Raw genomic sequence first — 27,772 nt, 5'->3', positions numbered from 1 at the left:
TAAAATGTTTTATTTGATTTTCATATTAAACAAGTAATAACATTATGACAGCAAATATTATGCAGATGAAGAAAAACATGTATTCAATATGATGGCCGGTTTTTTAAGAGCTGCTCGGGTCAAAACTGGCTGACCATTTTCCAAATTAAGAAAACTGGGCAGACTTCCCTGAGATTGACTCAGCGATCAGCCAATCGCCATGTCATAGCCCCACCCCTGACATCACAGTCCCGCCCCCACATGTAACAGTCCCGCCCCCAACACATCATGGCCCCACCTCCTATTACATCACGGTTCCGCCTCCCCCTGGAGTTAGTCTGGAGTAAGGTGACAACCCTAAGGTGAGCCCTGGACACCCTGTCAGCAATGTGGTTGGATAGGGGGCAGCATTAATTACACATTTCGATGGGGGGTTTAGTTCTCCTTTAAGGGAATATTTGTAATGACAATTCACAACAAACAAACATATTTTTCGGTTTATCAGAATACATTTTGTATGTAGCGGCAGCAGACGCAGCGCCTCCATCACGCGGGGCCTCTTTCCTGATAAATGAGAAACAAACTTATCATCTTCACCTGCGGGAGGAAAATAGATGATCCGAGCGCAAGTGAATCAGTTTTACATATTTATTAATGCAAAATACATATTCCATTACCTATAAATTCTGAGAGCGGCGTTCAATCACGCGGCGCCGGAGCTGCAGTCGGACAGAAGGGAGTGGCCTGCAGGGACACTTCGCTAAACGCATTCCGGTAACATGCACGGCGAGATGCATTCATCAGAAAGTGACGGGACGCGCTGGCTCGTGATTAAAGACCTCGTCGGACCACTCAGGCCCATAACGATGTGAGATTTAGGGACTAATAAATATGTAAACAGGATTGTCTTTTTTTTATATGGAGCTGAACCCACATTTGCTCAGAGCAGGAGTCGTAATGGGCCAGAAATGTATTCACGGCCTTCAGCAGAAATAAATATTGAACGGATTACCGGGTACAGCACGCGGCGAGCCCAAGTTTGGGACATAAGGGCAAAAAACTGGAAATCTATAGAAAATATTATACATGGGAATTCTAAAAACATTGGAAAATGTCTTTGCAATTGATACTTCCCCTTTAAATTAATGGAATTTCCTCCTTAAAGGGATACTGTCATGGGGAAAAACAATTTTTTCAAAATGAATCAGTTAATAGTGCTGCTCCAGCAGAATTCTGCACTGAAATCCATTTCTCAAAAGAGCAAACAGATTTCTTTATATTTAATTTTGAAATCTGACATGGGGCTAGACATTTTGTCAATTTCCCAGCTGCCCCCAGTCATGTGACTTGTGCTCTAATAAACTTCAATTACTCTTTACTGCTGTACTGCAATTTGGAGTGATATCACCCCCTCCCTTTTCCCCCCAGCAGCCTAACAACAGAACAATGGGAAGGTAACCAGATAGCAGCTCCCTAACACAAAAATAACAGCTGCCTGGTAGATCTAAGAACAACACTCAATAGTAAAATCCAGGTCCCACTGAGACACATTCAGTTACATTGAGAAGGAAAAACAGCAGCCTGCCAGAAAGCATTTCTCTCCTAAAGTGCAGGCACAAGTCACATGACCAGGGGCAGCTGGGAAATTGACAAAATGTCTAGCCCCATGTCAGATTTCAAAATTGAATATAAAAAAATCTGTTTGCTCTTTTGAGAAATGGATTTCAGTGCAGAATTCTGCTGGAGTAGCACTATTAACTGATGTGTTTTGGAAAAAACATGTTTTCTGATGACAGGATCCCTTTAATAAGACTGTCAACTGTCACCTCCTAGTCTTCCGTATTGGCTGTGAACTTCCCTCCAGTTCTTCCCTAGTCTTCCATATGGGCCGAGATCTTTTTTTTTTGGTGCATCCCTAGTCTTTGATATGGGCTAGAAATTCCAATACATGCTGAGACTTAAGCTCTGGCACATACTAGTCTTCCATTTTGGTTTGAAACTTCACTCCACTGCTTCCCTAGTCTTCCATATTCACTGAGAACTTTCTTTTGGTGCATCCTTAGTCTTTGATATGAGCCAGGACTTCATTCCAGTGTTTCCCTAGTCTTCTATATTCACTGAGAACTCACTTTTAGTGCATGCTTAGTCTTTGATATGAGCCAGGACTTCATTCCAGTGTTTCCCTAGTCTTCTATATTCACTGAGAACTTACTTTTAGTGCATGCTTAGTCTTTGATATGGGCTGGAACATTACTCCACTGCTTCCCTAGTCTTTCCTATGGACTGAGAACTTTCTTTTGGTGCATCCATAGTCTTTGATATGAGCCAGAACTTCACTCAAGTGTTTCTCTAGTCTTCCCTATGGAGTGACTACTTTCTTTTGGTACATCCTTGGTCTTTAATATGGGCCAGAACTTTACTCCAGTGTTTCTCTAGTCTTCCTTATGAACTGAGAACTTTTGGTGCATCCTTAGTCTTTGACATGAGCCAGAACTTTACTCCAGTGTTTCTCTAGTCTTCCCTATGGTCTGAGAACTTTCTTTTGGTACATCCTTAGTCTTTGATATGAGCCAGAACATCACTGCCTTGTTTTTTTAGTCTTCCTATGGACTGAGAACTTTCTTTTGGTACATCCTTAGTCTTTGACTTCACTGCTTTCCTGTTCTTCCCTATGGACTGAGAACTCTCGGTGCATCTGTAGTCTTCCATATGAACTGGAAATGTATTCTGGTACACCCTTGGTCTTCAATACATGCTGAGACGAGAGTTTATCTCTGACACACTCATTGTCTTGCATGTTGGTTTGAAACATCATTCCAGTGCTTTCCTAGTCTTCTGTATGGACTGAGAACGTTCTTTTAGTGAATCCCCACTTTTTTATATGGGCTGGAACTTCACTCCGGTAACTATTTATTTTCTGTTAGGACAAGAGCTGACAGGTATGCCTAAACACTAAGCCCAAGTCCATACAATGGTGCCCAAATCTCTATATAAAACACGTTTTGTAAGAAGAGGAGAAAGGTAGACGTGTGCAACATTAAAATGAACTCATCACTTATAAACATATAAAGTCTACCAGTTACAGGAAAAATAATCTAAATCAGACCTAGAAAACTTTTGTACAACAAAATTTATTTACTCTTAATCTGAACTCAATTATCCCCAAGCAGCCCCCTGCCACTAAATGCCTGGCCTTCCATTTGGGATCCTTGTCCTAATATTATTCACAGTATGTGCCTTGTGGTCCTGCTGGGAGATAAAAACAGAATTAGGAGGTGAAGAGACATTCATGTTGCTTAAAGAGACTTTATATCGGCCCTGGTTGGAGGTTTGTCTCTCTCATCCTCATCATCACCCACACTAGGTGCCCAACCCAACCCACCCTGTATCTCCTCTAATATCCACATCCAGTCATTTCTACCAACCAGTCCTGACTACAGTGAAATCCCACTGACAGTTACAGCTTTGCCTTATTTCTACTCATGTTGCACCTGCACGGCCCAGTGAGCACCAAGAAACACTCACTCACTAGTAGCACCCGGGGAATAAATGAGCCGATAAGCACCGACATGTTCCTCTCCTGTCTCTCATCATCTGACCCCTCCTACAGGCCAACTGCAATCATTATACCCAATAGGTGGAGAAAGAATGAGCCTGTGAGCATCAGACATGCAATACATGTATTGGAACAACATGTGCCCCCTACTGTAAATGATAAGGATATTAGAAGTCACTGAGGGGTTGTTCTATGACCATATAAAGGCACAAGGCTGCAGGCTGAGTTATACAGGGAACTCTGAGTATCACTCATGTATTCTAAGGGATAATGTACCCCCTACTGTAAATGATAAGGATATTAGAAGTCACTGAGGGGTTGTTCTATGACCATATAAAGGCACAAGGCTGCAGGCTGAGTTATACAGGGAACTCTGAGTATCACTCATGTATTATAAGTGATAATGTACCCCCTACTGTAAATGATAAGGATATTAGAAGTCACTGAGGGGTTGTTCTGTGACCATATAAAGGCACAAGGCTGCAGGCTGAGTTATACAGGGAACTCTGAGTATCACTCATGTATTATAAGGGATAATGTACCCCTACTGTAAATGATAAGGATATTAGAAGTCACTGAGGGTTGTTCTGTGACCATATAAAGACACAAGGCTGCAGGCTGAGTTATACAGGGAACTCTGAGTATCACTCATGTATTATAAGGGATAATGTACCCCCTACTGTAAATGATAAGGATATTAGAAGTCACTGAGGGGTTGTTCTGTGACCATATAAAGGCACAAGGCTGCAGGCTGAGTTATACAGGGAACTCTGAGTATCACTCGTGTATTATAAGGGATAATGTACCCCCTACTGTAAATGATAAGGATATTAGAAGTCACTGAGGGGTTGTTCTGTGACCATATAAAGGCACAAGGCTGCAGGCTGAATTATACAGGGAACTCTGAGTATCACTCATGTATTATAAGGGATAATGTACCCCCTACTGTAAATGATAAGGATATTAGATGTGTGTATGGTTATAGACCCTTACTAAGAGGCAATTTACAGGAGGCAATAAGTAGACTGAGTTGCCCTTATATAATGAATATAATGATGACAATTTGAGTCCCTGGTGGAAAAGATCAGCAAAGAAAATGACTTCATGTTTCACTCAAACCCAATTCTTGTGCATTTTTTGGGAAATTCCTGAAAATGAGCATATTTTCCATTGCTGTTACAGCCATTCCTGCTAATTGCCAATCACCACCTTAATATCCAGCGCCAGTCGCCAGAAAGCGTAATAGCCAATAAGAGAAAACTGCTGGAAATGGGGAAGAACTGAAGGTTCATTAGGAAGGAGCTGATGTCATTATGTGATCAGACGCACGAGGACTTGGAAGAGTTACAGTTGTCCATTTGCGGCCCCTGAGAGGACTCCCTAATGTCACTCACTTGGACTCGGCCCGAGTCTCCAAACAATTAGGTTGATTGGTTCCTTTCAATCAGGACATAAAGCTCCCATCAGGCTCCCTAATAAGCACATCGTAATGCCATCGCCTGCTCACCGGAGTCATTATAACCTTGAATGTGTCGTCTCTCTGGGACCTCCTCGAGGTCTGCGTCTTCCATAAACAAACAGACCCGAGAGTCTCCATTAGGGCCAAGAAAAATTACCAGTAATGGAAAAGAAACAGGAGCCAAAGCAATTCATTTGGGGGGGGGGGAGTGCATGGCCTACACGGAGGAGGAATGATGGCAAGCTCACGGTACAATATTTCATCGTCAGCTGCCAACGCAATCATTTCTACCAGTTCTAAACACCTACACAGCGTGTAATGCACTGCCATCAATTCCCAGGCCAAGGCTCCCTTTAATTCTGACTTGAGTGCCTGATTTATTAATCACACAATGTGAGGTCATTGTTACGGCTTGGACCAAGTCCTTAGCTAAGTAATGCGGCACTGGCCGGCGCTGCCGGGAATTCTAGGCTCGAGCAACTACAGAGAGATATAATGGAGGGTCGGTGCTGAGAAGTCACAATCATTATCTTATTCTTTAAAGGGACATTACAGACACAAGGAAGTGTTAGAAACGTGAATCAAAACCAGGTCAGACTCCAAACTCAATATCTGAACATGAACCAAAGCCAGAGGTCACGTTCAGTGTCTCCAATATCTGAACAAGATCAGAACCAGAGGTTACCCTCGGATCTTTAAACCTTATATCTAAACATGGAGCAGAACCAGAGGTCACATTCAGGGTCTCCAAACCCAATATCTGAACATGAATCAAAACCAGAGTTCACACTCATGGTCTCCAGAGATAATATCTGAACATGGACCGGAACCAGAGGTCACACTCAGGGTCTCCAACACCAATATCTGAGCATAAAATAAAACCAGATGTCACACCCAGGGTCTCTAAAGCTAATATCTGAACACAAACCAGAACCAGAGGTTACACTTAGAGTCTTCAAACCCAATATTTGAATATAACCCAGAACCAGAAGTCACACTCATTGCCTCCAAACCCAATTTTTGAATATAACCAATATCTGAACATAAAACAAAACCAGATGTCACACCCAGGGTCTCTAAACCTAATATCTGAATACAAACCAGAACCAGAGGTCATACTCATTGCCTCCAAACCCAATATCTGAACATGAAGCAGAAGTCTCCAAACCAAGTATCTGAACATGGAACAGAACCAAATGTCACACTCAGGGTCTCCAACTCCAGTATCTAAACAGTGGACCAGAATGCACCACCTTTGACTAATTTGTAGGACTTATTTCACTGTGGGTCCATTGGGCAGTCATGAAGTCACAAACTGGGTAGGTTTCATCGCTGGCAGCCATCGGGCAAGGTCAAGAGTCAAATAAGGAGTCAAAATGGAATAATAAATTAGAAGTTCTTGTAGCACTATAGCTATCATGGACTGGGGCAGGGTATGGGGGCTTTGATGGGAGGACAATGAGGTGCACCTGAACCAAGTCCAGTTAATACAACAGAGGAGCAGAGAGATTCACTGTCACAAGGGAGTACAAGACATGGCCAAGGTGGACATGGTCATGGTCAAACGTACAGTATGGTGAGAAGTTTTTCTTCAGTTGGGGGGCACTGTAGTTATTTATCAGGGTCCACCACTATACATGCTAACTTACACTCTGATTTGCCCCTCTCTTGCCCTGACACCCACAGCCCAGTAACCCCTAATTTTCCTTGCCCACCACCACTAGAAAGCATTGAGACACACTCTAAATCCCCCAAACAGGTGAAGCAGGAAGGGGGTTTGGGGGGACCCACAATTTCAGTGTCTATAACAGTTCAGCTTTATCAGCTCATTGTTAAAGGACAAATAAACACAACACAACCATTTGTTCTACCCTCCCAGTGACCACAGTTGATAACCCCTTAACCCAGGTTGGGGTAAAAACCAAACTATCTCAGGGTATTTTGCTGCGGAGCATGGCACCGCCATCTTTCTTATGCTCCTGGGAGTCCCTTGGGCTGTGCTTGGGTGGTTAATGAGAGAGAAGGGTGCTGGGAGTTTGGAAGAAGTGAGTATAAAGAAGAAGAATAACAGACAACAGATTCAGCTGGGACGAAGAATAAATGGAATTGGCTCGGTTCCTCAGATGCAGAAAACATATGGTGTTGTTTTTTTTACATTTCCTCACTCATTTATTGACCTTCTGTTTGATATATTGGGCGCTCATAAATTATCTGGCTGCGCTTAATAGGCCATAAGTGACTCCCTAGATTTATAACACCGGCACTTAAAGGCTGGGACATAAAGGGAGAAATGTGTTTGTCTGACACGCTGACATTTTGGGAATAAATCTCTCCGCTTTGGAATCAATTAAAGAAAACACACTTTTTGATTCCTGCGTTAATCATATTCTTTATTCTGATGTTGCTACAAAGTGTCACTAATATCCCCAGAATTAGCGCTCGCTCCTCTGAAAACCGGAACACCAGCGGAGTTTATTCAGGCGAATAATTCAATTAATTTTGGGAACTGACAATTGAAATCTGGATTCATCTATGAATTATTTTATACCCCCCCCCCCACCCCGTGTCTTTGTAGAACAAACAGTTTGGGAAGTCATTTTGCATTGAATCAGCGCCGGCGAAATCATTCATCGAAATAAAGACATCGATAGATTAAAGGGATGGGGAACATTGGCACGACATACATTCTAAATCGGGTTAGGGACCCGCAGGTTTTCTGCAAGAAAGTGTATGAGAGTATGGGTGCCATAGTGGGTATATGTGCCATAGTGGGTATGGGTGGCATAATGGGTATTTGTGCCATAGCAAGTATGGGTGCCATAGTGGGTATGGGTGCCATAATGGGTTTATGTGCCATAATAGGTATGGGTGCCATAGTTGGTATTTGTGCCATAGCGAGTATGGGTGCCATAGTGGGTATGGGTGCCATAATGGGTATGGGTGCCATAGCAAGTATGGGTGCCATAAAGGGTATGGGTGCCATAGTGGGTATATGCGCCATAGTGATTATGAGTCCCATAATGGGTATGGGTGCCATAATGGGTATTTGTGCCATAGCAAGTATGGGTGCCATAAAGGGTATGGGTGCCATAGTGGGTGTTTGTACCATAGCGAGTATGGGTGCCATAGTGGGTATGGGTGCCATAATGGATATTTGTGCCATAGCAAGTATGGGTGCCATAGTGGATATGGGTGCCATAATGGGTATGGGTGCCATACTGGGTATTTGTGCCATAGTGAGTATGGGTGCCATAGTGGGTATATGTGCCATAATGGGTATGGGTGCCATAATGGGTATGGGTGCCATAGCGAATATGAATGCCATAGTGGGTATGGGTACCCATTATGGGTCTCAATTTAATCTTCTGGTGATGTCACTTCTAGTTTGGGGTGGTCAGAGGGTCAGTTGTGAATAAGGTCTGAATTGGTAGGAGGTCCCAGCAGGTAGAAATGGGGTGTTCAGATCTGGGTGTGAATTGCATGGCTGGGTCTGGTTTCAGAAACTGGATCTATTCTGGATGTTATCAGGAATTGTCTTGGATTTCCAGGAGTCACAGGGTCCAGATGTTGCTGTAAGGACCCTTTACCCCCAGTCTAAATTTCTCTAGGTCCTGGTTGTTGCCAACTGATGGCAGTTGTGCCCAAAGGAGCTAACAATCTAAATCTCACAGTATCCAAAACAAATCAAAAGCATGAGTTTATCTGGTTACTTATTCCGTAATTTGGGTCTACATACCTTACCGTAAATCTAGTAGAAAATCATATAAACATGAAATAAAGCCAATAGGCTGGTTTTGCCTCCAATAAGGATTAATTATATCTTAGTTGGGATCAAGTACAGGCGACTGTTTTATTATTACAGGAAAGGAAATTGTTTTGAAAAATTTGAATTATTTGGATAAAACTGAGTCTATGGAGATGGCCGTCCATAATTCGGAGCTAAACTCACAGTAGCTACAAGGACCTGTGCTTTACAACTACCTATATTCTAGTGTCTCTTCGGAGAGGGGAGCTGCCATATTGATTTTTGAAGGGGCTGTTGATCTTTAAATTAACTGTTAGTAGGATGTAGAGAGGGATATTCTGAGACAATTTGCAATTGGTTTACATTTTTTATTATTTGTGGTTTATGCGTTATTCAGCTTTTTATTCAGCAGCTCTTCAGTTCAGCAGTCTGGTTGATATGGTCCAAATTCCCCTAGCAACCATGCACTGATATGAATAAGAGACTGGAATATGAATAGGAGAGGCTTGAATAGAAAAATGAGTAATAAAAAGTAACAATAACAATACATTTGTAGCCTTACAGAGTATTAGTTTATTTTAGATGGGGTCAGTGACCCCCATCTGAAAGCTGGAAAGAGTCAGAATAAAAAAAGCAAACTGTTTAAAAACTATAAAAAAATGGCCAATTGAAAGTCGCTTACAAATAGCCATTCTATAACATACAACATTTTAACTTGAACTTTTACTGCAGTGGCCAAAATAAGTCAGATTTACTATAACTGTTGTATCTGACTCACTGCTGAGCATCAGGGCACCAGATTTATTTTACTCGTGTGACTTTCCTTGAAGCTCATTTAATTTCCTCCTAAATTAATCAACTGATCTGAAGTCTCTCATTCCCACCCCCTAACCAGCTGATTAGCACTTGAGCCAGAGGGGAATTTCTGGTGATCAATCTTCACCTTATTCTGATACATTGTGTCCTTTCTGCCCTGATTTTTAGCTCCATCCTAATGAGCCTTTCTACATTTCCTCCTCAATTCCTACTGACTGACTGTACATAACACAATTCAGCAGGAACAGCCCCTAAAGGTGGCCATACACGGGCAGATAAAGCTGCAGATATTGGTCGTTTGGACCGATTTGACAGCTTATCTGCCCGTGTATGGGGGCTTCCCACGGGTCTTCCCGATCGATATCTGGCAACAATATCGATCGGGAAGGTTGGATTTTAAACCGACCGACCCGTCAGAGCCCCTTGGCGCATCGTAATTCGATCCTTCGGCCATATGGCCAAACGTTCGAATTACCCCCGATATAGCCATGCCGTTAGTGGCATATCGGGGAAAGATCCGCTCGTTTGGCGACATCTTTGAGTCTATGGCCACCTTTTGTTTGCTCATAGTCTGTACAGAGAGATCCCATAAAACTATGGCAGCATAGGTATTCCCTGTACTAAGCACAATTCAGCAGGAACAGTCCCCTAAGTTTGCACATAGTCTGTACAGAGAGATCCCATAAAACTATGGCAGTATAGGTATTCCCTGTACTAAGCACAATTCAGCAGGAACAGTCCCTAAATTTGCTCATAGTCTGTACAGAGAGATCCCATAAAACTATGGCAGCATAGGTATTCCCCTGTACTAAGCACAATTCAGCAGGAACAGTCCCTAAGTTTGCTCATAGTCTGTACAGAGAGATCCCATAAAACTATGGCAGCATAGGTATTCCCTGTACTAAGCACAATTCAGCAGGAACAGCCCCCTAAATTTGCTCATAGTCTGTACAGAGAGATCCCATAAAACTATGGCAGCATAGGTATTCCCTGTACTAAGCACAATTCAGCAGGAACAGCCCCCTAAGTTTGCTCATAGTCTGTACAGAGAGATCCCATAAAACTATGGCAGTATAGGTATTCCCTGTACTAAGCACAATTCAGCAGGAACAGTCCCTAAATTTGCTCATAGTCTGTACAGAGAGATCCCATAAAACTATGGCAGCATAGGTATTCCCCTGTACTAAGCACAATTCAGCAGGAACAGTCCCCTAAGTTTGCTCATAGTCTGTACAGAGAGATCCCATAAAACTATGGCAGCATAGGTATTCCCTGTACTAAGCACAATTCAGCAGGAACAGCCCCCTAAATTTGCTCATAGTCTGTACAGAGAGATCCCATAAAACTATGGCAGCATAGGTATTCCCTGTACTAAGCACAATTCAGCAGGAACAGTCCCTAAGTTTGCTCATAGTCTGTACAGAGAGATCCCATAAAACTATGGTACATAGGTATTCCATGTACTAAGCACAATTCAGCAGGAACAGTCCCTAAGTTTGCTCATAGTCTGTACAGAGAGATCCCATAAAACTATGGCAGCATAGGTATTCCCTGTACTAAGCACAATTCAGCAGGAACAGCACCTAATATACCATAAAATACTATTAAAAAAAATAGCAGTAGAATCTGAAGAAAATTACCTCTATCACAAACATAGTAAAATTGAACGTAGTTAATGATATACTCACTACAATCCTGGGGTCACCAGCAGTTGCACGGGCTGCTCTCCCTATTAGCAGTGGTTCGGTGCCTGCACAGTTCACAGTGGATAAGTCTATTTTCTTTCTATTTTGCCACCATCTCTGGTCCTTGAATCTTTTGGGGAGGTAACGTAAATTAAATTAGTAATATAGAAAGTATCTGCCTGTTCTACAGTAACTGTCACACGTTCCAAATCAGGGGCCCTCTATCTAATGAAATCCAGGGCCCTCATGTGACAGAGGGGATATATATTATGTGTTTGGATGTCTGTATTTAGTGATATATATAAAAGATAAGCTGTACCCTTTAGACTTAAATTGCAAGCTCTTGTGAGCAAGGTTCTCTGTAATCCTCTGGTTTAACATTGTGTAAAGGCAACAATTTGTATTGGCTTCAGTGTCATACTGCTGTTTGTCTGTGTCTTGGGTTTGTCTCCCCTTTATTCTACAGCTCAGTAAGAAAAAGTGCTGTATATTTAAAGCTACATTCACCCCGATAATATAGACCTCCACACTCAGCGCCATTATCCAAAAGCTGCACGGTGACCTCATAGTAAGATAATCCACATAATTACCAGTAACTACTCCTCTTATAATAGACCCTTTAAGCCAATGTCCAAACCAAAGACCCATAACAGTTACTTTAAGGTCCCCATTTAGAGGGACTTATTCTGCTGTGATGGCCCCTTTAAACATGTCTAAGGTCACAGGTCAGTGCAAGGGTCACCTCCAGAATAAGTCATTCATAGGGGTTCTAATGACTCCTGCATGTGATTCAGCCTCAGTATGAGGGTATAGCTTATTGTGTGCCCAGAACATTCCTTCTCTGTATATTTGTATTTATACATATGGGAGGAGGAGGTGCCATATTGATTCCCTTAGACAGTACAGTATGAGGGTATAGCTTATTGTGTGCCCAGAACATTCCTTCTCTGTATATTTGTATTTATACATATGGGAGGAGGTGCCATATTGATTCCCTTAGACAGTACAGTATGAGGGTATAGCTTATTGTGTGCCCAGAACATTCCTTCTCTGTATATTTGTATTTATACATATGGGAGGAGGAGGTGCCATATTGATTCCCTTAGACAGTACAGTATGAGGGTATAGCTTATTGTGTGCCCAGAACATTCCTTCTCTGTATATTTGTATTTATACATATGACTGGTGACACATTGTATCTTCTCGCAGCCTCACTGTAAGGTGATTATAGACTGTACCATATGGTGGGGGGGGGGTAGTACTATCGGTAGCAGATGATTCACTTTATTACACATCGGTTTTCTCTCTCACCGTATCCCCTGGGTAACACAATAAAGAAGATACAGCCTTAAAAATAATGGGAGGAATAAAAACTTGGTCCCAGAGCCTCGGGGCGGAATGATTCAGGTGGGTGCCGCACACAAGTACAAACAGTGTAAATAGAAATATACACAGCACACACTGCGGCAATTTAATGTTGATCTTGTGGTGACCGCGTTGTGTGTCACTGAAAGGGTTAAAGCGGGGGGGAGTCATTTCCACAAAGGACTGAGTTAATTAAAGCTGAGAGGATCTGGGCTCTAATAAACCTCAGCCTAGTGGAGATTTTATGGCCTTCAATAATTTGCCGCCATCGTGTGCAGCCATATTGCTCCATTAGGGCTGCGCCTGCTCCACTGTCTCTGTCACTTCTGGATCGACCCCTTTTTCTTTTTTATCACTCACCTTTTTATCCCCCTTTTAATTGGACCCTTTATGGCCTGAGAGTAAAGTATAACAAGCAAAGCTCACGGCGATTTTATCAGCAACCGTCCCTGGAGGGTCGAGAAATGAATGAGAAACAGAATTACTTGGCTACACCTCCATATTATACTGAGTCACGGAAAACAGGGAATGGAGCTGTAGGTAAAAAGAATGGTGGAGTAGGGCAAGGTGGAGACAGTAGGGCAAGATGGAGACAGTAGTACAAGATGGAGACAGTAGTACAAGATGGAGACAGTAGGGCAAGATGGAGACAGTAGGGCAAGATAGTTACATAGTTAGTTACATAGTTAAATTGGGTTGAAAAAAGACAAAGTCCATCAAGTCCAACCCCTCCAAATGAAAACCCAGCCCCATACACACACCCCTCCCTACTGTCCCATAAATGATATATACCCATATCTATACTAACTATAGAGTTTAGTATCACAATAGCCTTTGATATTATGTATGAAGACAGTAGGACAAGGTGGAGACAGTAGGACAAGATGGAGGCAGCAGAAGAACATCGAGAACAAGATGGAGACAGTAGAGCACGATGGAGAAGGTAGGACAAGATGGAGACAGTAGGGCAAGATGGAGACAGTAAGACAAGATGGAGACAGCAGAAGACCATCGAGAACAAGATAGGGACAGTAGGACAAGATGGAGACAGTAGAGCAAGATGGAGATTGTAGAACAAGATGGAGAGAATAGGGCAAGATGGAAACAGTAGAGTAAGATGGAGACGGTAAGACAAGATGGAGACAGTAGGACAAGATGGAGACAGTATGACAAGATGGAGACAGCAGGACAAGATGAAGATGGAAACAGTAGGGCAAGATGGAGACAATAGGACAAGATGGAGACAGTAGGACAAGATGGAGAAAAAGGACAAGATGAAGATGGAGACAGTAGGACAAGATGGAGACAGTAGGGCATGATTGAGACAGCAGGAGAACATGGAGAACAAGATGAGACAGTAGGACAAGATGTAGACAGTAGGGGAAGCTGGAGACAGCAGGAGAACATGGAGAACAAGATGGAGACAGTAGGGCAAGATGGAGACAGTAGAGTAAGATGGAGACGGTAAGACAAGATGGAGACAATAGGACAAGATGGGGACAGTAGGATAAGATGGAAACAGTAGGACAAGGTGAAGACGGAGACAGTACGGCAAGATGGAGACAGTAGGACAAGATGGAGACTGTAGGGCAAGATGGAGACAGCAGGACAAGATGAAGATGGAAACAGTAGGACAAGATGAAGACACAGACAGTAGGGCAAGATGGAGACAGTAGGACAATATGGAGACAGTAGGACAAGATGAAGATGGAGACAGTTGGACAAGATGGAGACAGTAGGACAATATGGAGACAGTAGGACAAGATGAAGATGGAGACAGTAGAACAAGATGGAGACAGTAGGACAAGATGGAGTCATGTTCTGATTGAGGTTCTCTATAAAGAGGATGCACCACTGGGAAGTCAACCTGCAGCACTGCCGCAGTGGTTCTACTGCAACTCCTTGCAACTCCCAGCATCCCACCAACAGTTGAATCCTGGGGTGGTAGGAAACACTAAGATTATGAAAGGAGAAGACAAATTAAGAGGGTTCTGGAGAGCAGTGTAGAACACAGGCCACGGGGCGTTCCCACTAAAGGAGTAGTTAATGCAGGCGCAGTCAGGTCACATTTACAGCACAGGATCAGCAGAGAATAAAATCGACTCTTGAGCTGCAGCCGCACAGTTTGACTTAACAAAGTATTTAGGTTGGGCCATTATGTTCCCTTTGTTTCATGGGAAGGCTCGGGCCGTGGGCGCAGGATCATTTAGTAAAATTACACACACACTGATTTATGTAACTCTCTGAGGAACAACAGCGCAGGGTGTGGGGGGTGAAATGGCCGCCCGTAGGGTTTATGGCCTAAAAACAGTTCCCTAAACAATTACTCCGCCATCGTAATGTTTGTCTTATAATTAAATATCAGGGAACGCAGCACTGACGGCGAATGGAAGAACCGTACAGTTCCCATGATTCATTGCAACAAATGGTTTACTCTGTGTTTATCCACTGTGACCCATTATGTTACAATTTCACCTATTTACAGGGAATTCTGATCCGATGATGGGCCATCGACACCGTGTTCTTTTTGGAACAAATCAGCTCATTTTCAGCCCCAGCACAATGTCGACCAAAAGCTCAAGAGGGGAGTTTAGGCTTTTAGTTCCCAATTAAAGGGGCACCGTTAATAATATCTTTATAGTGTGATGTCAAAGTAACAACCAATAGACTTCAATTATTCCCGTGCAAATACTGGCACAGTAACCCTTCCAACACTTTCCTCTTGTCTCTATATATTAGGTACCTATCTAGTGTTACCAATCCCTATTTCTGTAGGGAAATGAGAGAGAGCAGACAGTAACCCTTCCAACACTTTCCTCTTGTCTCTATATATTAGGTACCTATCTAGTACTACCAATCCCTATTTCTGTAGGGAAATGAGAGAGAGCAGACAGTAACCCTTCCAACACTTTCCTCTTGTCTCTATATATTAGGTACCTATCTAGTGTTACCAATCCCTATTTCTGTAGGGAAATGAGAGAGAGCAGACAGTAACCCTTCCAACACTTTCCTCTTGTCTCTATATATTAGGTACCTATCTAGTGTTACCAATCCCTATTTCTGTAGGGAAATGAGAGAGAGCAGACAGTAACCCTTCCAACACTTTCCTCTTGTCTCTATATATTAGGTACCTATCTAGTGTTACCAATCCCTATTTCTGTAGGGAAATGAGAGAGAGCAGACAGTAACCCTTCCAACACTTTCCTCTTGTCTCTGTCCCTACCACACTATGAGGCACAGACAAAAGCTGGTAAATACTTGGATTTGAAGGGAATTCGTTAAATAAACAAGTAATGTAATTTCTGATCTTTATTGATATAAAATCCTGACAGGGGGAGCAGAGCCAGTGAGTTCTGTACCTTTATTTATAGAGAAAATTCCGAGAGACTCAGAGGAGCCATTGGGTGATTTATATTTGTGCTAAAATAAAAAAAAATATCAGATAAATAAAATATGGAGAATTAATATTGATGTGAGTGGATATTGGGGGACGGGTTGGATGTATTGTGCCATTCTTATGCATTTAATATGAGATGGGAGAGAAATCATAATTCCCAGACTCCTCTGCTTCATTATAAAGACCACTTAGCTCTGCGGGGAGTTGTGACCAGAGCCGCACAGGGAGAGCTTGATATGAATATATTACAGTCATGGAAATGTCTCATTTGAATAAATGTAAATGGACAGATTGGCCTTTCCCCGGCTGTTCCTGGTCGATTTCCCGTGTACAATATGGAGACTAGTTGTGCGTCTCATGTACACGACTCCCCTTAATATGACCAGGGTCAGTTCTGTTCTACGGGGTGGCTCCCCCTGCTGGGAAGCTCAGGGGGAATATTCAGCACCCAGTTATTGCTCATACAGAAAGTTCTGGATTTGGAGGGTGATGGGATATATCTCAGAGCCTGTTCCAGTAGTTGGAACCAGCAGTGAAGAGGACAGATACTGCTTTTGGCAGCATTTAGATTTATAGATAACTTTAAAGGAAAAGTAAAGCCCGGTAATGTTGTCCCTGCCTAGACGTGTGTGTGTTTGATATATTGCACTTTATGGGTGTTAAAGTCTCTTTCTTTTTCCTGTTCAGCCCCTCCGGTCTCCATCGCTGTACTTGCGGCCGACTCTCCTGCCCCATTCAACACGTACCAGGCTCAGAACTTCACCTTGGTCTGCATTGTGTCCGGAGGGAAACCCGCCCCACAGGTGAGGAGCAGTCGCTGCACCCCTTTTTATTTGTGGCACGTGTTATTGTTTTATAGGTATTAATACAGTACTTTCAGGGTGCCATAAACCGGGGTGTAATCATTAGGGCCGCTAGTAAATTGATCTTCTACCCAATGTGTTACTGTATTATATACTTAGGGGCGGATTTATTAAGGGTTGAATTGAAAATTAAAATTTTCAAAAACATTTAAAAAAAAAAAATTGAACCCGAATTTCAAGATTTATCAAACTCTGGCCCTTTAAGAATTCAAATTCGACTATTCGCTACTTAAAATCTGCCGAATTCACGTATAAGTCAATGGGAGAGGTCCAGTGATCGTATAGATCAGGGGTCCCCAATCTTTTTTACTTGTGAGCCACATTTAAGTGTAAAAAGGGTTGGAGAGCCAAATAAGAGCTGTGATTGGCTGTTTGGTAGCCCCTATATGGACTGGTGACCTACATGAGACTCTGTTTGGCAGTGCACCTGGTTTTTCTGCAACCAAAACTTGCCTCCAAGCCTGGAATTTAAAAATAAGCACCTGCTTTGAGGCCACTGGGAGCAACATCCAAGGGGTTGGAGAGCAACATGTTACTCACGAGCTACTGGTTGGGGATCACTGATATAGTGAATAAAGTACCCCCTCTTGTGGGGGAACTTTATTTATTATAATACACAAGTTTTAGTGAGTCATGTGACAGAAATGACATCAGAACTCCCCGTTTATAACTGATGACATCAGAACTCACCGTTTATAAGGATATAATTTACAGGATATTCATGGCTTTTGTGTATTATATAGATATTTGAGATGTTTGTAGCCTTCCTGAAATGCAAGTTTTGTTCAGAGAAAAAACTTGTATTGAGTTTGGTTGAATTTGGTTAGATTTGGTTCGAGTTTTCGGCTCGGTAAAATTTTATAGTTTTAGATATTCTTTTTTTTTTTATTATATAACCCCAAGTCGAATTACGAGTATATTCAAATTTAAGGGATTTTAAAAATTTTTTTTCGAACTTTGATAAATGTGCCTCCCCGTGTTACAATATAATAAAGGGGTAATAATGTCTGTATAACAGGCTTGACTGGGACCATCATTAGACATTGTCCTTGGGGCAGATCTGAATGTTTCCTCTGTTGTTGGTCATGTTGAGCAGTGCAGGGCGCGTGGGCTCTTCTTCTCTTACTGCCTAGGGTGCAAGTGGGTGTTGGAAACTAGGGCGTCTCTGCTGCCTTCCCTCACTCTGGCCCTTGGGTATTGCACCTGCACAATCAGCATTTTATAAGATACGTTTGGTGGGGAGCCTTATGGCAGCCAGAGGGTATCCTTTTGGAAATGCAAGTGGCACCACTATTGAAGAGCTGTAGGGATGGGCAAATTTGTCCCGTTTCGCTTGGCTGAAAAATTCACAATTCACAATATTCGCCACCGCCAAATAATTTCGCAAAATGCTAATTTTTTTTTACACCCCATCAATTTCACACGGGGGGCACAGTGACCCAGGGGTAAGCGGTGGAGGGGACAGAGAAGTTGGACAAGGGGTGGGCAGAAGACTCTGTAAAGGGATACTGTCATGGGAAAAAATGTTTTTTTCAAAACACATCAGTTAATAGTGCTGCTCCAGCAGAATTCTGCACTGAAATCCATTTTTCAGATCAGATTTCAGATTTTTTTTCATATTTAATTTTGAAATCTGACATGGGGCTAGACATATTGTCAGTTTCCCAGCTGCCCCCAGTCACGTGACTTGTGCTCTGATAAACTTCACTGCTGTACTGCAAGTTGGAGTGATATCACCCCCTTCCTTTCCCCCCAGCAGACTAACAACAGAACAATGGGAAGGTAACCAGATAGCAGCTCCCTAACACAAGATAACAGCTGCCTGGTAGATCTAAGAACAACACTCAATAGTAAAATCCAGGTCCCACTGAGACACATTCAGTTACATTGAGTAGGAGAAACAACAGCCTGCCAGAAAGCAGTTCCATCCTAAAGTGCTGGCTCTTTCTGAAATCACATGACCAGGCAAAATGAGCTGAGATGCACCTACACACCAATATTACAACTAAATACACTTGCTGGTTCAGGAATTACATTTTATATTGTACAGTGAATTATTTGTAGTTCACTCTACAATAATTTCACTAATTTAGAAATTAAAACTACACAATAAAAATCAGAAACCCTAAAATAGATATCTACCCCCCCCCCTATCAAGGTGCCTCTTCTGTCCGCCCCTAGATCCAGCTTTGGGTAATTTTGACTTTTTGCTTGAAATGTAATTGTCCACCCCCCCCCCCTTGGGGTCATAAACCATTTAGAATTTTGTCCCTCCTGGACCATCCAGAGAAGTGACTGAATATTGGCTGAATTGCTTCCAATGACTTCCCACTAACGTATCATTATATGGGGCCACCAGGCGTAATAATAATAATGTTATTCTCATGCTTCATGGGGCCGCTGGATCACCTTGGCCGCCTACTCTGCCTGTAGCCCCTGATGTTATTTTTGGACGAGGAGTGAGTTCCTAAAGGAGACCCTTGGGCAGGAATGACAAAATAAACCCCAAATGTGCAGCCGAGACACCAACTTGCACCCTGGAAGTGCTGGTGGATTAATGAGATGTGGGGCTACTGCTGGGTGCAGATCCAGGCAAGTGTGCACCTATGGGCTAGACACCCCTTGCTTGTCTTCTTCTCCCAGCAGAAAGGGTTGCTCACCTTTAAATTAACTGTTAGTATGATGTAGAGAGGGATATTCTGAGACAATTTGCAATTGGTTTTCATTTTTTATTATTTGTGTTTTTTGACTTATTTAGCTTTTTATTCGGCAGCTCAGTTTGTAATTTCAGCCATCAGGTTCCTAGGGTCCAAATTCCCCTAGCAACCATGCCTTGATTTGAATAAGAGACTGGAATATGAATAGGAGAGGCCTGAATAGAAAGATGAGGAATAAAAAGTAACAATAACAATACATTTGTAGCCTTACAGAGCATTTGTTTTTAGATGGGGTCAGTGACCCCCCATTTGAAAGCAGGAAAGAGTCAGACGAAAAAGGCAAATAATTAAAAAAAACTATAAAAAATAAATAATGAAGACCAATAGAAGAGTTGCCTAGAACTGACCATTCTATAACATACTAAAGGTTAACTTAAAGGTGAACAAGGGCTAGGCAGTACTAGGGGTACTAGGGCTAGTACAAACTAGGGGTAGGCAGAGTAGGCGCCCACCAGAGTAGGGGGCATACTTTTAAGGGGAATTTTTTTTTAAAAAAAAAATTAAATCTGGTTTGCTTTGCCTTTAATAGTTTTTCAATTTTATAACCCAATCTTGCCCCTGGTTAATACTGCTGAAGCAGCACTACCCACCTCCCTATTGGCAGCTGTTGGCACAGGTAAATAGATTATATGGGGCAATATGAATGATTTTTGGCTCCTGCTGGCACAGGTACATGGGGCAATATGGTGGCTGCTGGCACAGATACACAGATGTTTGGGGCAATATGGTAATTTTTTTGGGCTACCACTGAAATAGGTACAGATTGGGGTCTTGGAGGCAATCTGAGGGATTAACTGCCCTTGGCACAGGTACAGGGGCTTATATGACTGGTAGGGTTGCCACCCTGCCAAGGCCGGGGCCAGTATTACAAATTTACCGGCAATGTAGCTGCCGGTAAATTTGTAATGCGATTAAAAGGAGCCCTTGGCCTGCCCCCAATCCCCTGGAACATCCCCTGAAACTTACCTTTTCTCTTACTTCTAGTGTCCGTATCGTGCCCCCGCCCACTTTGACGTCACGGTCCGCCCCCTTGTGTCCCCGGCCCCCAGCAGCCGGTAAAAGGTTTTTAAAAAGGTGGCAACCCTAATGACTGGTAAGGAGGGAAATGGTAATGCAGCACCGGGTGGGGGGCACTGATTGAAGCACTTGCCTAGGGTGCCAAAATACCTTGGCCCTTTAAAAGAAAATAGAAATGGTGGGGGGCAGTGCCCTGATACCAGCGGCTTCTTTTCAGTCGGGTGACGGGGGCTTAGGCAGTCGGGCCTCCCCATTAACTGATTCGACTCAATGATTCCATCTCAGCGCTCGGCACATTCCCAATGAACATTCGGTTTCTTTTCCAGCCGCTGAATCGCTCCTTTGTGCACTCGCTGTTCCCCCCACCGCCGCGTCTCACAAGCCTTTCCAATCAGTGTATTTCTTGTTCCACTCGCTACATCTCCGCTATTATTTCTTCTCTATGGTGCCAGCGTCACATAATGGGCCCTCTTGGCCCCGGCAGGGAGCTCGGCGTTAAACACTTGTTGTTCAGCAGAAGGAAAAAGTGTCGCTTCTGTTCCCCAATAAGAACAGGGAAGTGGCAGTTAGTGGCTCAGCATCATTGTTGCCTTTTCTGCAAAGCTCTCACTCTTCACCTATCAGCAGAATTTCCCCTTTAAAAACAATTTGTTATTGTAATTGGCACTGGGAGAGGGGGGCACCCATATCATTACTGCACCTGCAGTTCTACCCACTGCACAATCACGGGGCTTTCTTCCCAATGAAAGGGATTTTCATGTTAATGCAGAGTTAATGCAACTTGGAACTTTCATGTTTATCAGTTTATTTAGATTACTTTCATTAGTAACTTACCTTTTCTAGATAAATAGCTGGAAGGTGCAGCTACAGCTCATAACTAGTGATGGGCAAATAAATTTACCTGGCACGAATTTGCAGCGAATTTCGCCACCGGCGAACACATTTGCGAATCTCACGCGAAAATTCGCTGGTGAAAATTTGGCATCAATTTCCAATTTTTTCTTGAAAATTTTTTAATTTCTTGTTTTTTTCATGAAAACGTTTGACTTGCTCGATTTTTTCGTAAAAATGTTCGAATTGCTCAATTTTTCCGTGAAAACATTAGAACTGCTCAATTTTTTAGTGAAGATGTTCGAATTGCTCGATTTTTTTAGTGAAAACGTTTGAATTTCACGTTTTTTCTGTGAACTTTCCAATTTCATGATTTTTCGCAAATATTTTGCCCTTTTTGCAAATTTTGCGGGAGAAATTCGCACATCACTACTCGTAACTAACCCTCTGTGGTTGACTGAAGGGTGTTTCACATTAACTTTCAGCATGTTGTAGAATGGCCTGTTCTTAGCAACTTTTCTGTTGGTCTTTATTTTTTATTTTGTATAGTTTATGAATGATTTGCCTTTCTCTTCTTTCAAATGGGGGTCACTGACCCCAGCAGATGGCTGCTCTGTGACACTACAATTTTTACTTATTATTACTTTTATTACTTTTTTATTACTGATATTACTATATAGGCCATCTTCTACTCCTATCTCTGTCTCTCTTTCAAACTTCTGGCTGGTTGCTATGTTAGATTGGACCCTAGCAACCAGATAGCAGCTGGGGTAGGTGCAGGCCAGCCCTGCCCTTATCATCTACCCAAGAGCAGGACTTAATTCATGACTTGTTCAGGGTCAGACTGGGCCAGCGGGACACCAATCCCCACCGGTACTCCCCCAGGCCATAAGTTTAATTTATGTGCATTTGGAGGAGGGGGTAGGGCGGTTGACGTTGGCCCCTGTAAGGAGTTGTGGGGGTACGGAGGGCACTTGGCGGTTGCGGGGCCCCTGGTGCAACAGTCCAACCCTGGCCCTGTTGCATCTGCTTCTGTTCCCTACCATGTATCTGGTATGTAGCAGAAATCAGCACACGTGTAGCAGTTACAGTAGGACACGAAAGAATTGCATTCTGGGAACTCCCAGTATCTACAGGGATTTGGGAATCCCCCCAATTCATTACATTACACCAACCAGGGACTCAGGAGTGGAACCTGGTACATTGGGGGCAGCCTGAGCCCCATCATTCTTATATAGTGGTAATGAGTTTTATCTCGCTCCCTGACTGTTCCAACGCTCTGATTGGCCTGTAACAGGGTAACAGTTACCCCAATGTTTCTATATATCTGTAACCTTGTTATGAGCTAAGGGGACCCAGTCTGAAGGTCAGTTAGGGGGAGATTTGGGGTGAGTGCTTATTTGTACCCTGGGTACCCCTGGAACTATAGCAGGGTGACACCCCAATGTTTCTATATATCTGTAACCTTGTTATGAGCTAAGGGGGCCCAGTCTGAAGGCCAGTTAGGGGGAGATTTGGGGTGAGTGTTTATTTGTACCCTGGGTACCCCTGGAACTATAGCAGGGTGACACCCCAATGTTTCTAAATATCTGTAACCTTGTTATGAGCTAAGGGGGCCCAGTCTGAAGACTCTATAATATAAAGTCTGTTTTTTTTCCTTGTTACAAAGTATCTAGTAGCAGTTTATAACTGGGGGTGCCCATATAGCTGAGCTGCAGACCCCGACTGAGTCTCTTAAGAATGAAGTTGGAGTCTGTATTTGGGGTATGGGAGGTTGGTGAGTGAGTGCAGGAGGCTGATGGACACATATTGATTGTTGGTCTCTTATTTAATATTCCGTGGATTGAACAAATCCGTTCATTATGTCCAAGGAAGTGTATGAGCCCATCATTAGGGGAATGGAAAGGGACAATCTGCAGAGCTGCTTTGTTTCTGGGGCGATTGCTGAGACCAGATGGACCTGTTGTTTTAGAGTATGGAAAGAATAAACCAATTAAAGGGGAACTTCACCCATAAACTCTTTGCTTTTTAAAGTTACAGTATGTGTAAATGCCAATGGTGTCTGTCTGTCCCTTCGTGTGCTTCTGCTTCTGACTCTTGTAGCATAAGTCTTCTTCAGTTCTATTAATCAGCTGACTTCTGCTACATTTTTTCAGGAATCAGAACATGGCAGTGCAGAGAATATAAACGTGACAGACAATAGCAATGACAGTTAAACATTACTATAACCCAGTGAATCAATTGATATTGGGAAGTTGCTTAGAATTATATTTTCATTCAATAGACAAAACAAACCACTGACATCCAAATTTATATAATCTTGCCCACTCAGAGCAAAGGTCATACTACCCACTGTCACTCTGATGCCCAGAGCCCTATTATCCTACAGAATGTCACCCGGAGCCCCAAAATCCTACCCACTTTCTCCCAAAGCCCCATACACCTACCCACTGTCACCCACATCCCCCTAGACCTACCCACTGTCACCCAGAGCCCTATAGTCCTACCCAGTATCACCCAAAAATCCTGTCCTACCCACCATCACCCGGACCCCAAGGTTTTGGTGGCTCCCACCCAGCACTGCACAGACAAGATAATTGCAATTGCCAGTATCTGCCAAATATCCAGCAATGCCAGGGCATGTGAAGTGGCAACTGCCTGTGACTATATAAAGCCCTGGGTGGAAGTCTTTCCCTCGGATACATCTGTATTGCTTGGCTGATCAGGACAAGTCAAATTAAAGGACAAGTTACTTAAAACATGACACGGCTGAGGGCTATATCTGGGTTTATAAAAAGCTCACATTTATTTCTGTTTTACTCATGAGAGTTCTCACCAGAAACAGAGCCAGAGAGAGAAATAAATTGTGTATCCTGGGGAGGAATCACAGAAATCTTGTCTGTAAATGTTCTGCCCACTCGCTTAACCAGTCAAGGGAAAAACAGGTGTTTGTCAACTCGCTCTGATTTTATTTTATGTTTGTATTATATTTGTTAGGAGTTTTAAGCTTCACCTTCTCAAAATCACCATTTTTTGTTCTGTTAAAGGAATAAATCTGCCACAGTGCAATCTCCATATTATATGTATTTATTTAATTCTCAGAATCTGCTGCTGGGGCCACACATGCCATTCAACTCATGGAGCAATGCAGAGCAAGATGGGGGTAGCAAGGATTGTAAGCCAATAGGGTGACAGCATGATGGAGACTGTAGGACAAGATAGAGACAATAGAGTAAGATGGAAACAGTAGGGTCAGATGGCGATAGTAGGGTAAAATGGAGCAGAGAGGGGCAAGATAGAGATAGTGGGGAAAAATGGAGAATAGACAAGTTGGAGAGAGTAGTACAAGATGGAGACAGGAGAGATTAGGAGATGATGGAGACATTAGAAAAATGGAGAATAGACAAGATGGAGAGAGTAGGACAAGATGGAGAGAGTAGGACAAGATGGAGAGAGTAGGACAAGATGGAGACAGTAGGACAAGATGGAGAGAGTAGGACAAGATGGAGACAGTAGGACAAGATGGAGACAGTAGGACAAGATGGAGACAGTAGGGCTATATGGAGACAGTAGGACAGGATGGAGACAGTAGGACAGGATGGAGACAGTAGGGCAAGATGGAGACAGAAAGACAAAATGGAGACAGTAGGGCAATATGGAGACAGGAGGACAAGATGGAGACAATAGGAAAAGATGGAGACAGTAGGACAGGATGGTGACAATGGAGACAGTAGGACAAGATGGAAACAGTAGGACAAGATGGAGACAGTAGGGCAAGATGGAGACAGAAAGACAAAATGGAGACAGTAGGGCAATATGGAGACAGGAGGACAAGATGGAGACAGTAGGGAAAGATGGAAACAGTAGGGCAAGATGGAAACAGTAGGGCAAGATGGAGACAGTAGGGCAAGATGGAGACAGTAGGGCACGATGGAAACAGTAGGGCAAGATGGAAACAGTAGGGCAAGATGGAGACAGTAGGGCAAGATGGAGACAGTAGGGCAAGATGGAAACAGTAGGGCAAGATGGAAACAGTAGGGCAAGATGGAGACATTAGGACAAGACAGAGACAGTAGGACAAGACAGAGACAGTAGGACAAGACAGAGACGGTAGGGCAAGATGGAGACAGAAGAGCAAGAGGAAGACAGAAGGACAAGACATTAGGGCAAGATGAAGACTATAGGGCAAGAAAGATACAGTAACACCTATTGGTGATGCCCAACCATACAGTTGTTGTTGAGATCAATTCCTTTAACTGTTGGAGGGCACTGGAAGTTGCCTGACAAATATTTTCAGGGGCATTTGTCTTGGTTACTTTAAGAGCCAAAATTACAATTTTTAAATTGGAATTTCAGGCTCTTCAAGTGCACAGAGCGCAATAGTGCTCCAGCTCCCCTTCGATCCACAACAGGTAAGCACGGGGGCAGCAAAGGGCAGAACTTCTCAAGGCAGCAAGGAATATATGAAATTGCTGAATTAAAGAGCCAGACACGAGGTGCAAGTAATCGATGAGAATAATTCACGCTCTGTTTAAGAGGCGTCACTCCAAACTCCTGCATTGAGCTCAGTAACTGGCAGAGCACAATTATTTGTCTCATTTCCCCGTCAGTAACATCTGTTCGTACCTGATGTGTCTGCAGCCGCATTCCCTCGCAAGGTCACACTCCTCTCCTGCAGTAACGCAGTGGGGCCCCGTAACATCCCTCTCCTGTCTATAAATATTGCCTTTCCCTCTCTGTGCCAAATGGCTGCGTTCTCTGCCCACCGAATGGCACCTCCGCTGCTAAATAGCACCTTTGCTTAAAATATTCATACATGCTCCAAAATAGGAATCTTTTGCATATAGAGCTGTCTGTTTACTGCAGTACCCCCCCCCCCCAAACTCCTGCTGTAATATGATTGGCTGATAATCCTGCATAATCTTTATTTAGTATATCAGTAATTCATACACTATGACTTGGTAAAAATACTGCCCTTCTGGCTGGGCCCCCTTAGCTCATAACAAGGTTACAGATATATAGAAACATTGGGGTGTCACCCTGCTATAGTTCCAGGGGTACCCAGGACACAAATAAACACTCACCCCAAATCTCCCGCTAACTGACCTTCAGACTGGGCCCCCTTAGCTCATAACAAGGTTACAGATATATAGAAACATTGGGGTGTCACCCCGCTATAGTTCCAGGGGTACCCAGGGTACAAATAATCACTCACCCCAAATCTCCCCCTAACTGACCTTCAGACTGGGCCCCCTTAGCTCATAACAAGGTTACAGATATATAGAAACATTGGGGTGTCACCCTGCTATAGTTCCAGGGGTACCCAGGGTACAAATAAACACTCACCCCAAATCTCCCCCTAACTGACCTTCAGACTGGGCCCCCTTAGCTCATAACAAGGTTACAGATATATAGAAACATTGGGGTGTCACCCTGCTATAGTTCCAGGGGTACCCAGGGTACAAATAAACACTCACCCCAAATCTCCCCCTAACTGACCTTCAGACTGGGCCCCTTAGCTCATAACAAGGTTACAGATATATAGAAACATTGGGGTAACAGTCACCCTGCTATAGTTCCAGGGGTACCCAGGACACAAATAAACACTCACCCCAAATCTCCCGCTAACTGACCTTCAGACTGGGCCCCCTTAGCTCATAACAAGGTTACAGATATATAGAAACATTGGGGTGTCACCCCGCTATAGTTCCAGGGGTACCCAGGGTACAAATAATCACTCACCCCAAATCTCCCTCTAACTGACCTTCAGACTGGGCCCCCTTAGCTCATAACAAGGTTACAGATATATAGAAACATTGGGGTGTCACCCCGCTATAGTTCCAGGGGTACCCAGGGTACAAATAATCACTCACCCCAAATCTCCCTCTAACTGACCTTCAGACTGGGCCCCCTTAGCTCATAACAAGGTTACAGATATATAGAAACATTGGGGTGTCACCCTGCTATAGTTCCAGGGGTACCCAGAACGCAAATAAACACTCACCCCAAATCTCCCCCTAACTGACCTTCAGACTGGGCCCCCTTAGCTCATAACAAGGTTACAGATATATAGAAACATTGGGGTGTCACCCTGCTATAGTTCCAGGGGTACCCAGGGTACAAATAAACACTCACCCCAAATCTCCCCCTAACTGACCTTCAGACTGGGCCCCCTTAGCTCATAACAAGATTACAGATATATAGAAACATTGGGGTGTCCCCCTGCTATAGTTCCAGGGGTACCCAGGGTACAAATAAACACTCACCCCAAATCTCCCCCTAACTGACCTTCAGACTGGGCCCCCTTAGCTCATAACAACGTTACAGAAATATAGAAACATT

At 43.3% G+C, this 27,772-nt stretch overlaps 1 protein-coding gene across 1 annotated transcript in view; it reads left to right on the top strand.

Moving 5' to 3' along the window:
* Positions 1-27,772, top strand: part of igsf21.S (immunoglobin superfamily member 21 S homeolog) — a 211,775-nt gene that overhangs the window by 128,549 nt on the left and 55,454 nt on the right. Inside the window, exon 5 of the mRNA XM_041571769.1 lies at positions 16,690-16,805. Within this exon, the coding sequence (XP_041427703.1) occupies positions 16,690-16,805 (116 nt within the window). The remainder of the gene's footprint in view (positions 1-16,689; positions 16,806-27,772) is intronic.

The sequence above is a fragment of the Xenopus laevis genome, chromosome 7S, assembly GCF_017654675.1.
Source record: "Xenopus laevis strain J_2021 chromosome 7S, Xenopus_laevis_v10.1, whole genome shotgun sequence".
NCBI classification, from domain to species: domain Eukaryota; kingdom Metazoa; phylum Chordata; class Amphibia; order Anura; family Pipidae; genus Xenopus; species Xenopus laevis.
Note: the sequence above shows the minus strand (reverse complement) of the source record. Positions and strands in the feature narration are given on the sequence as shown.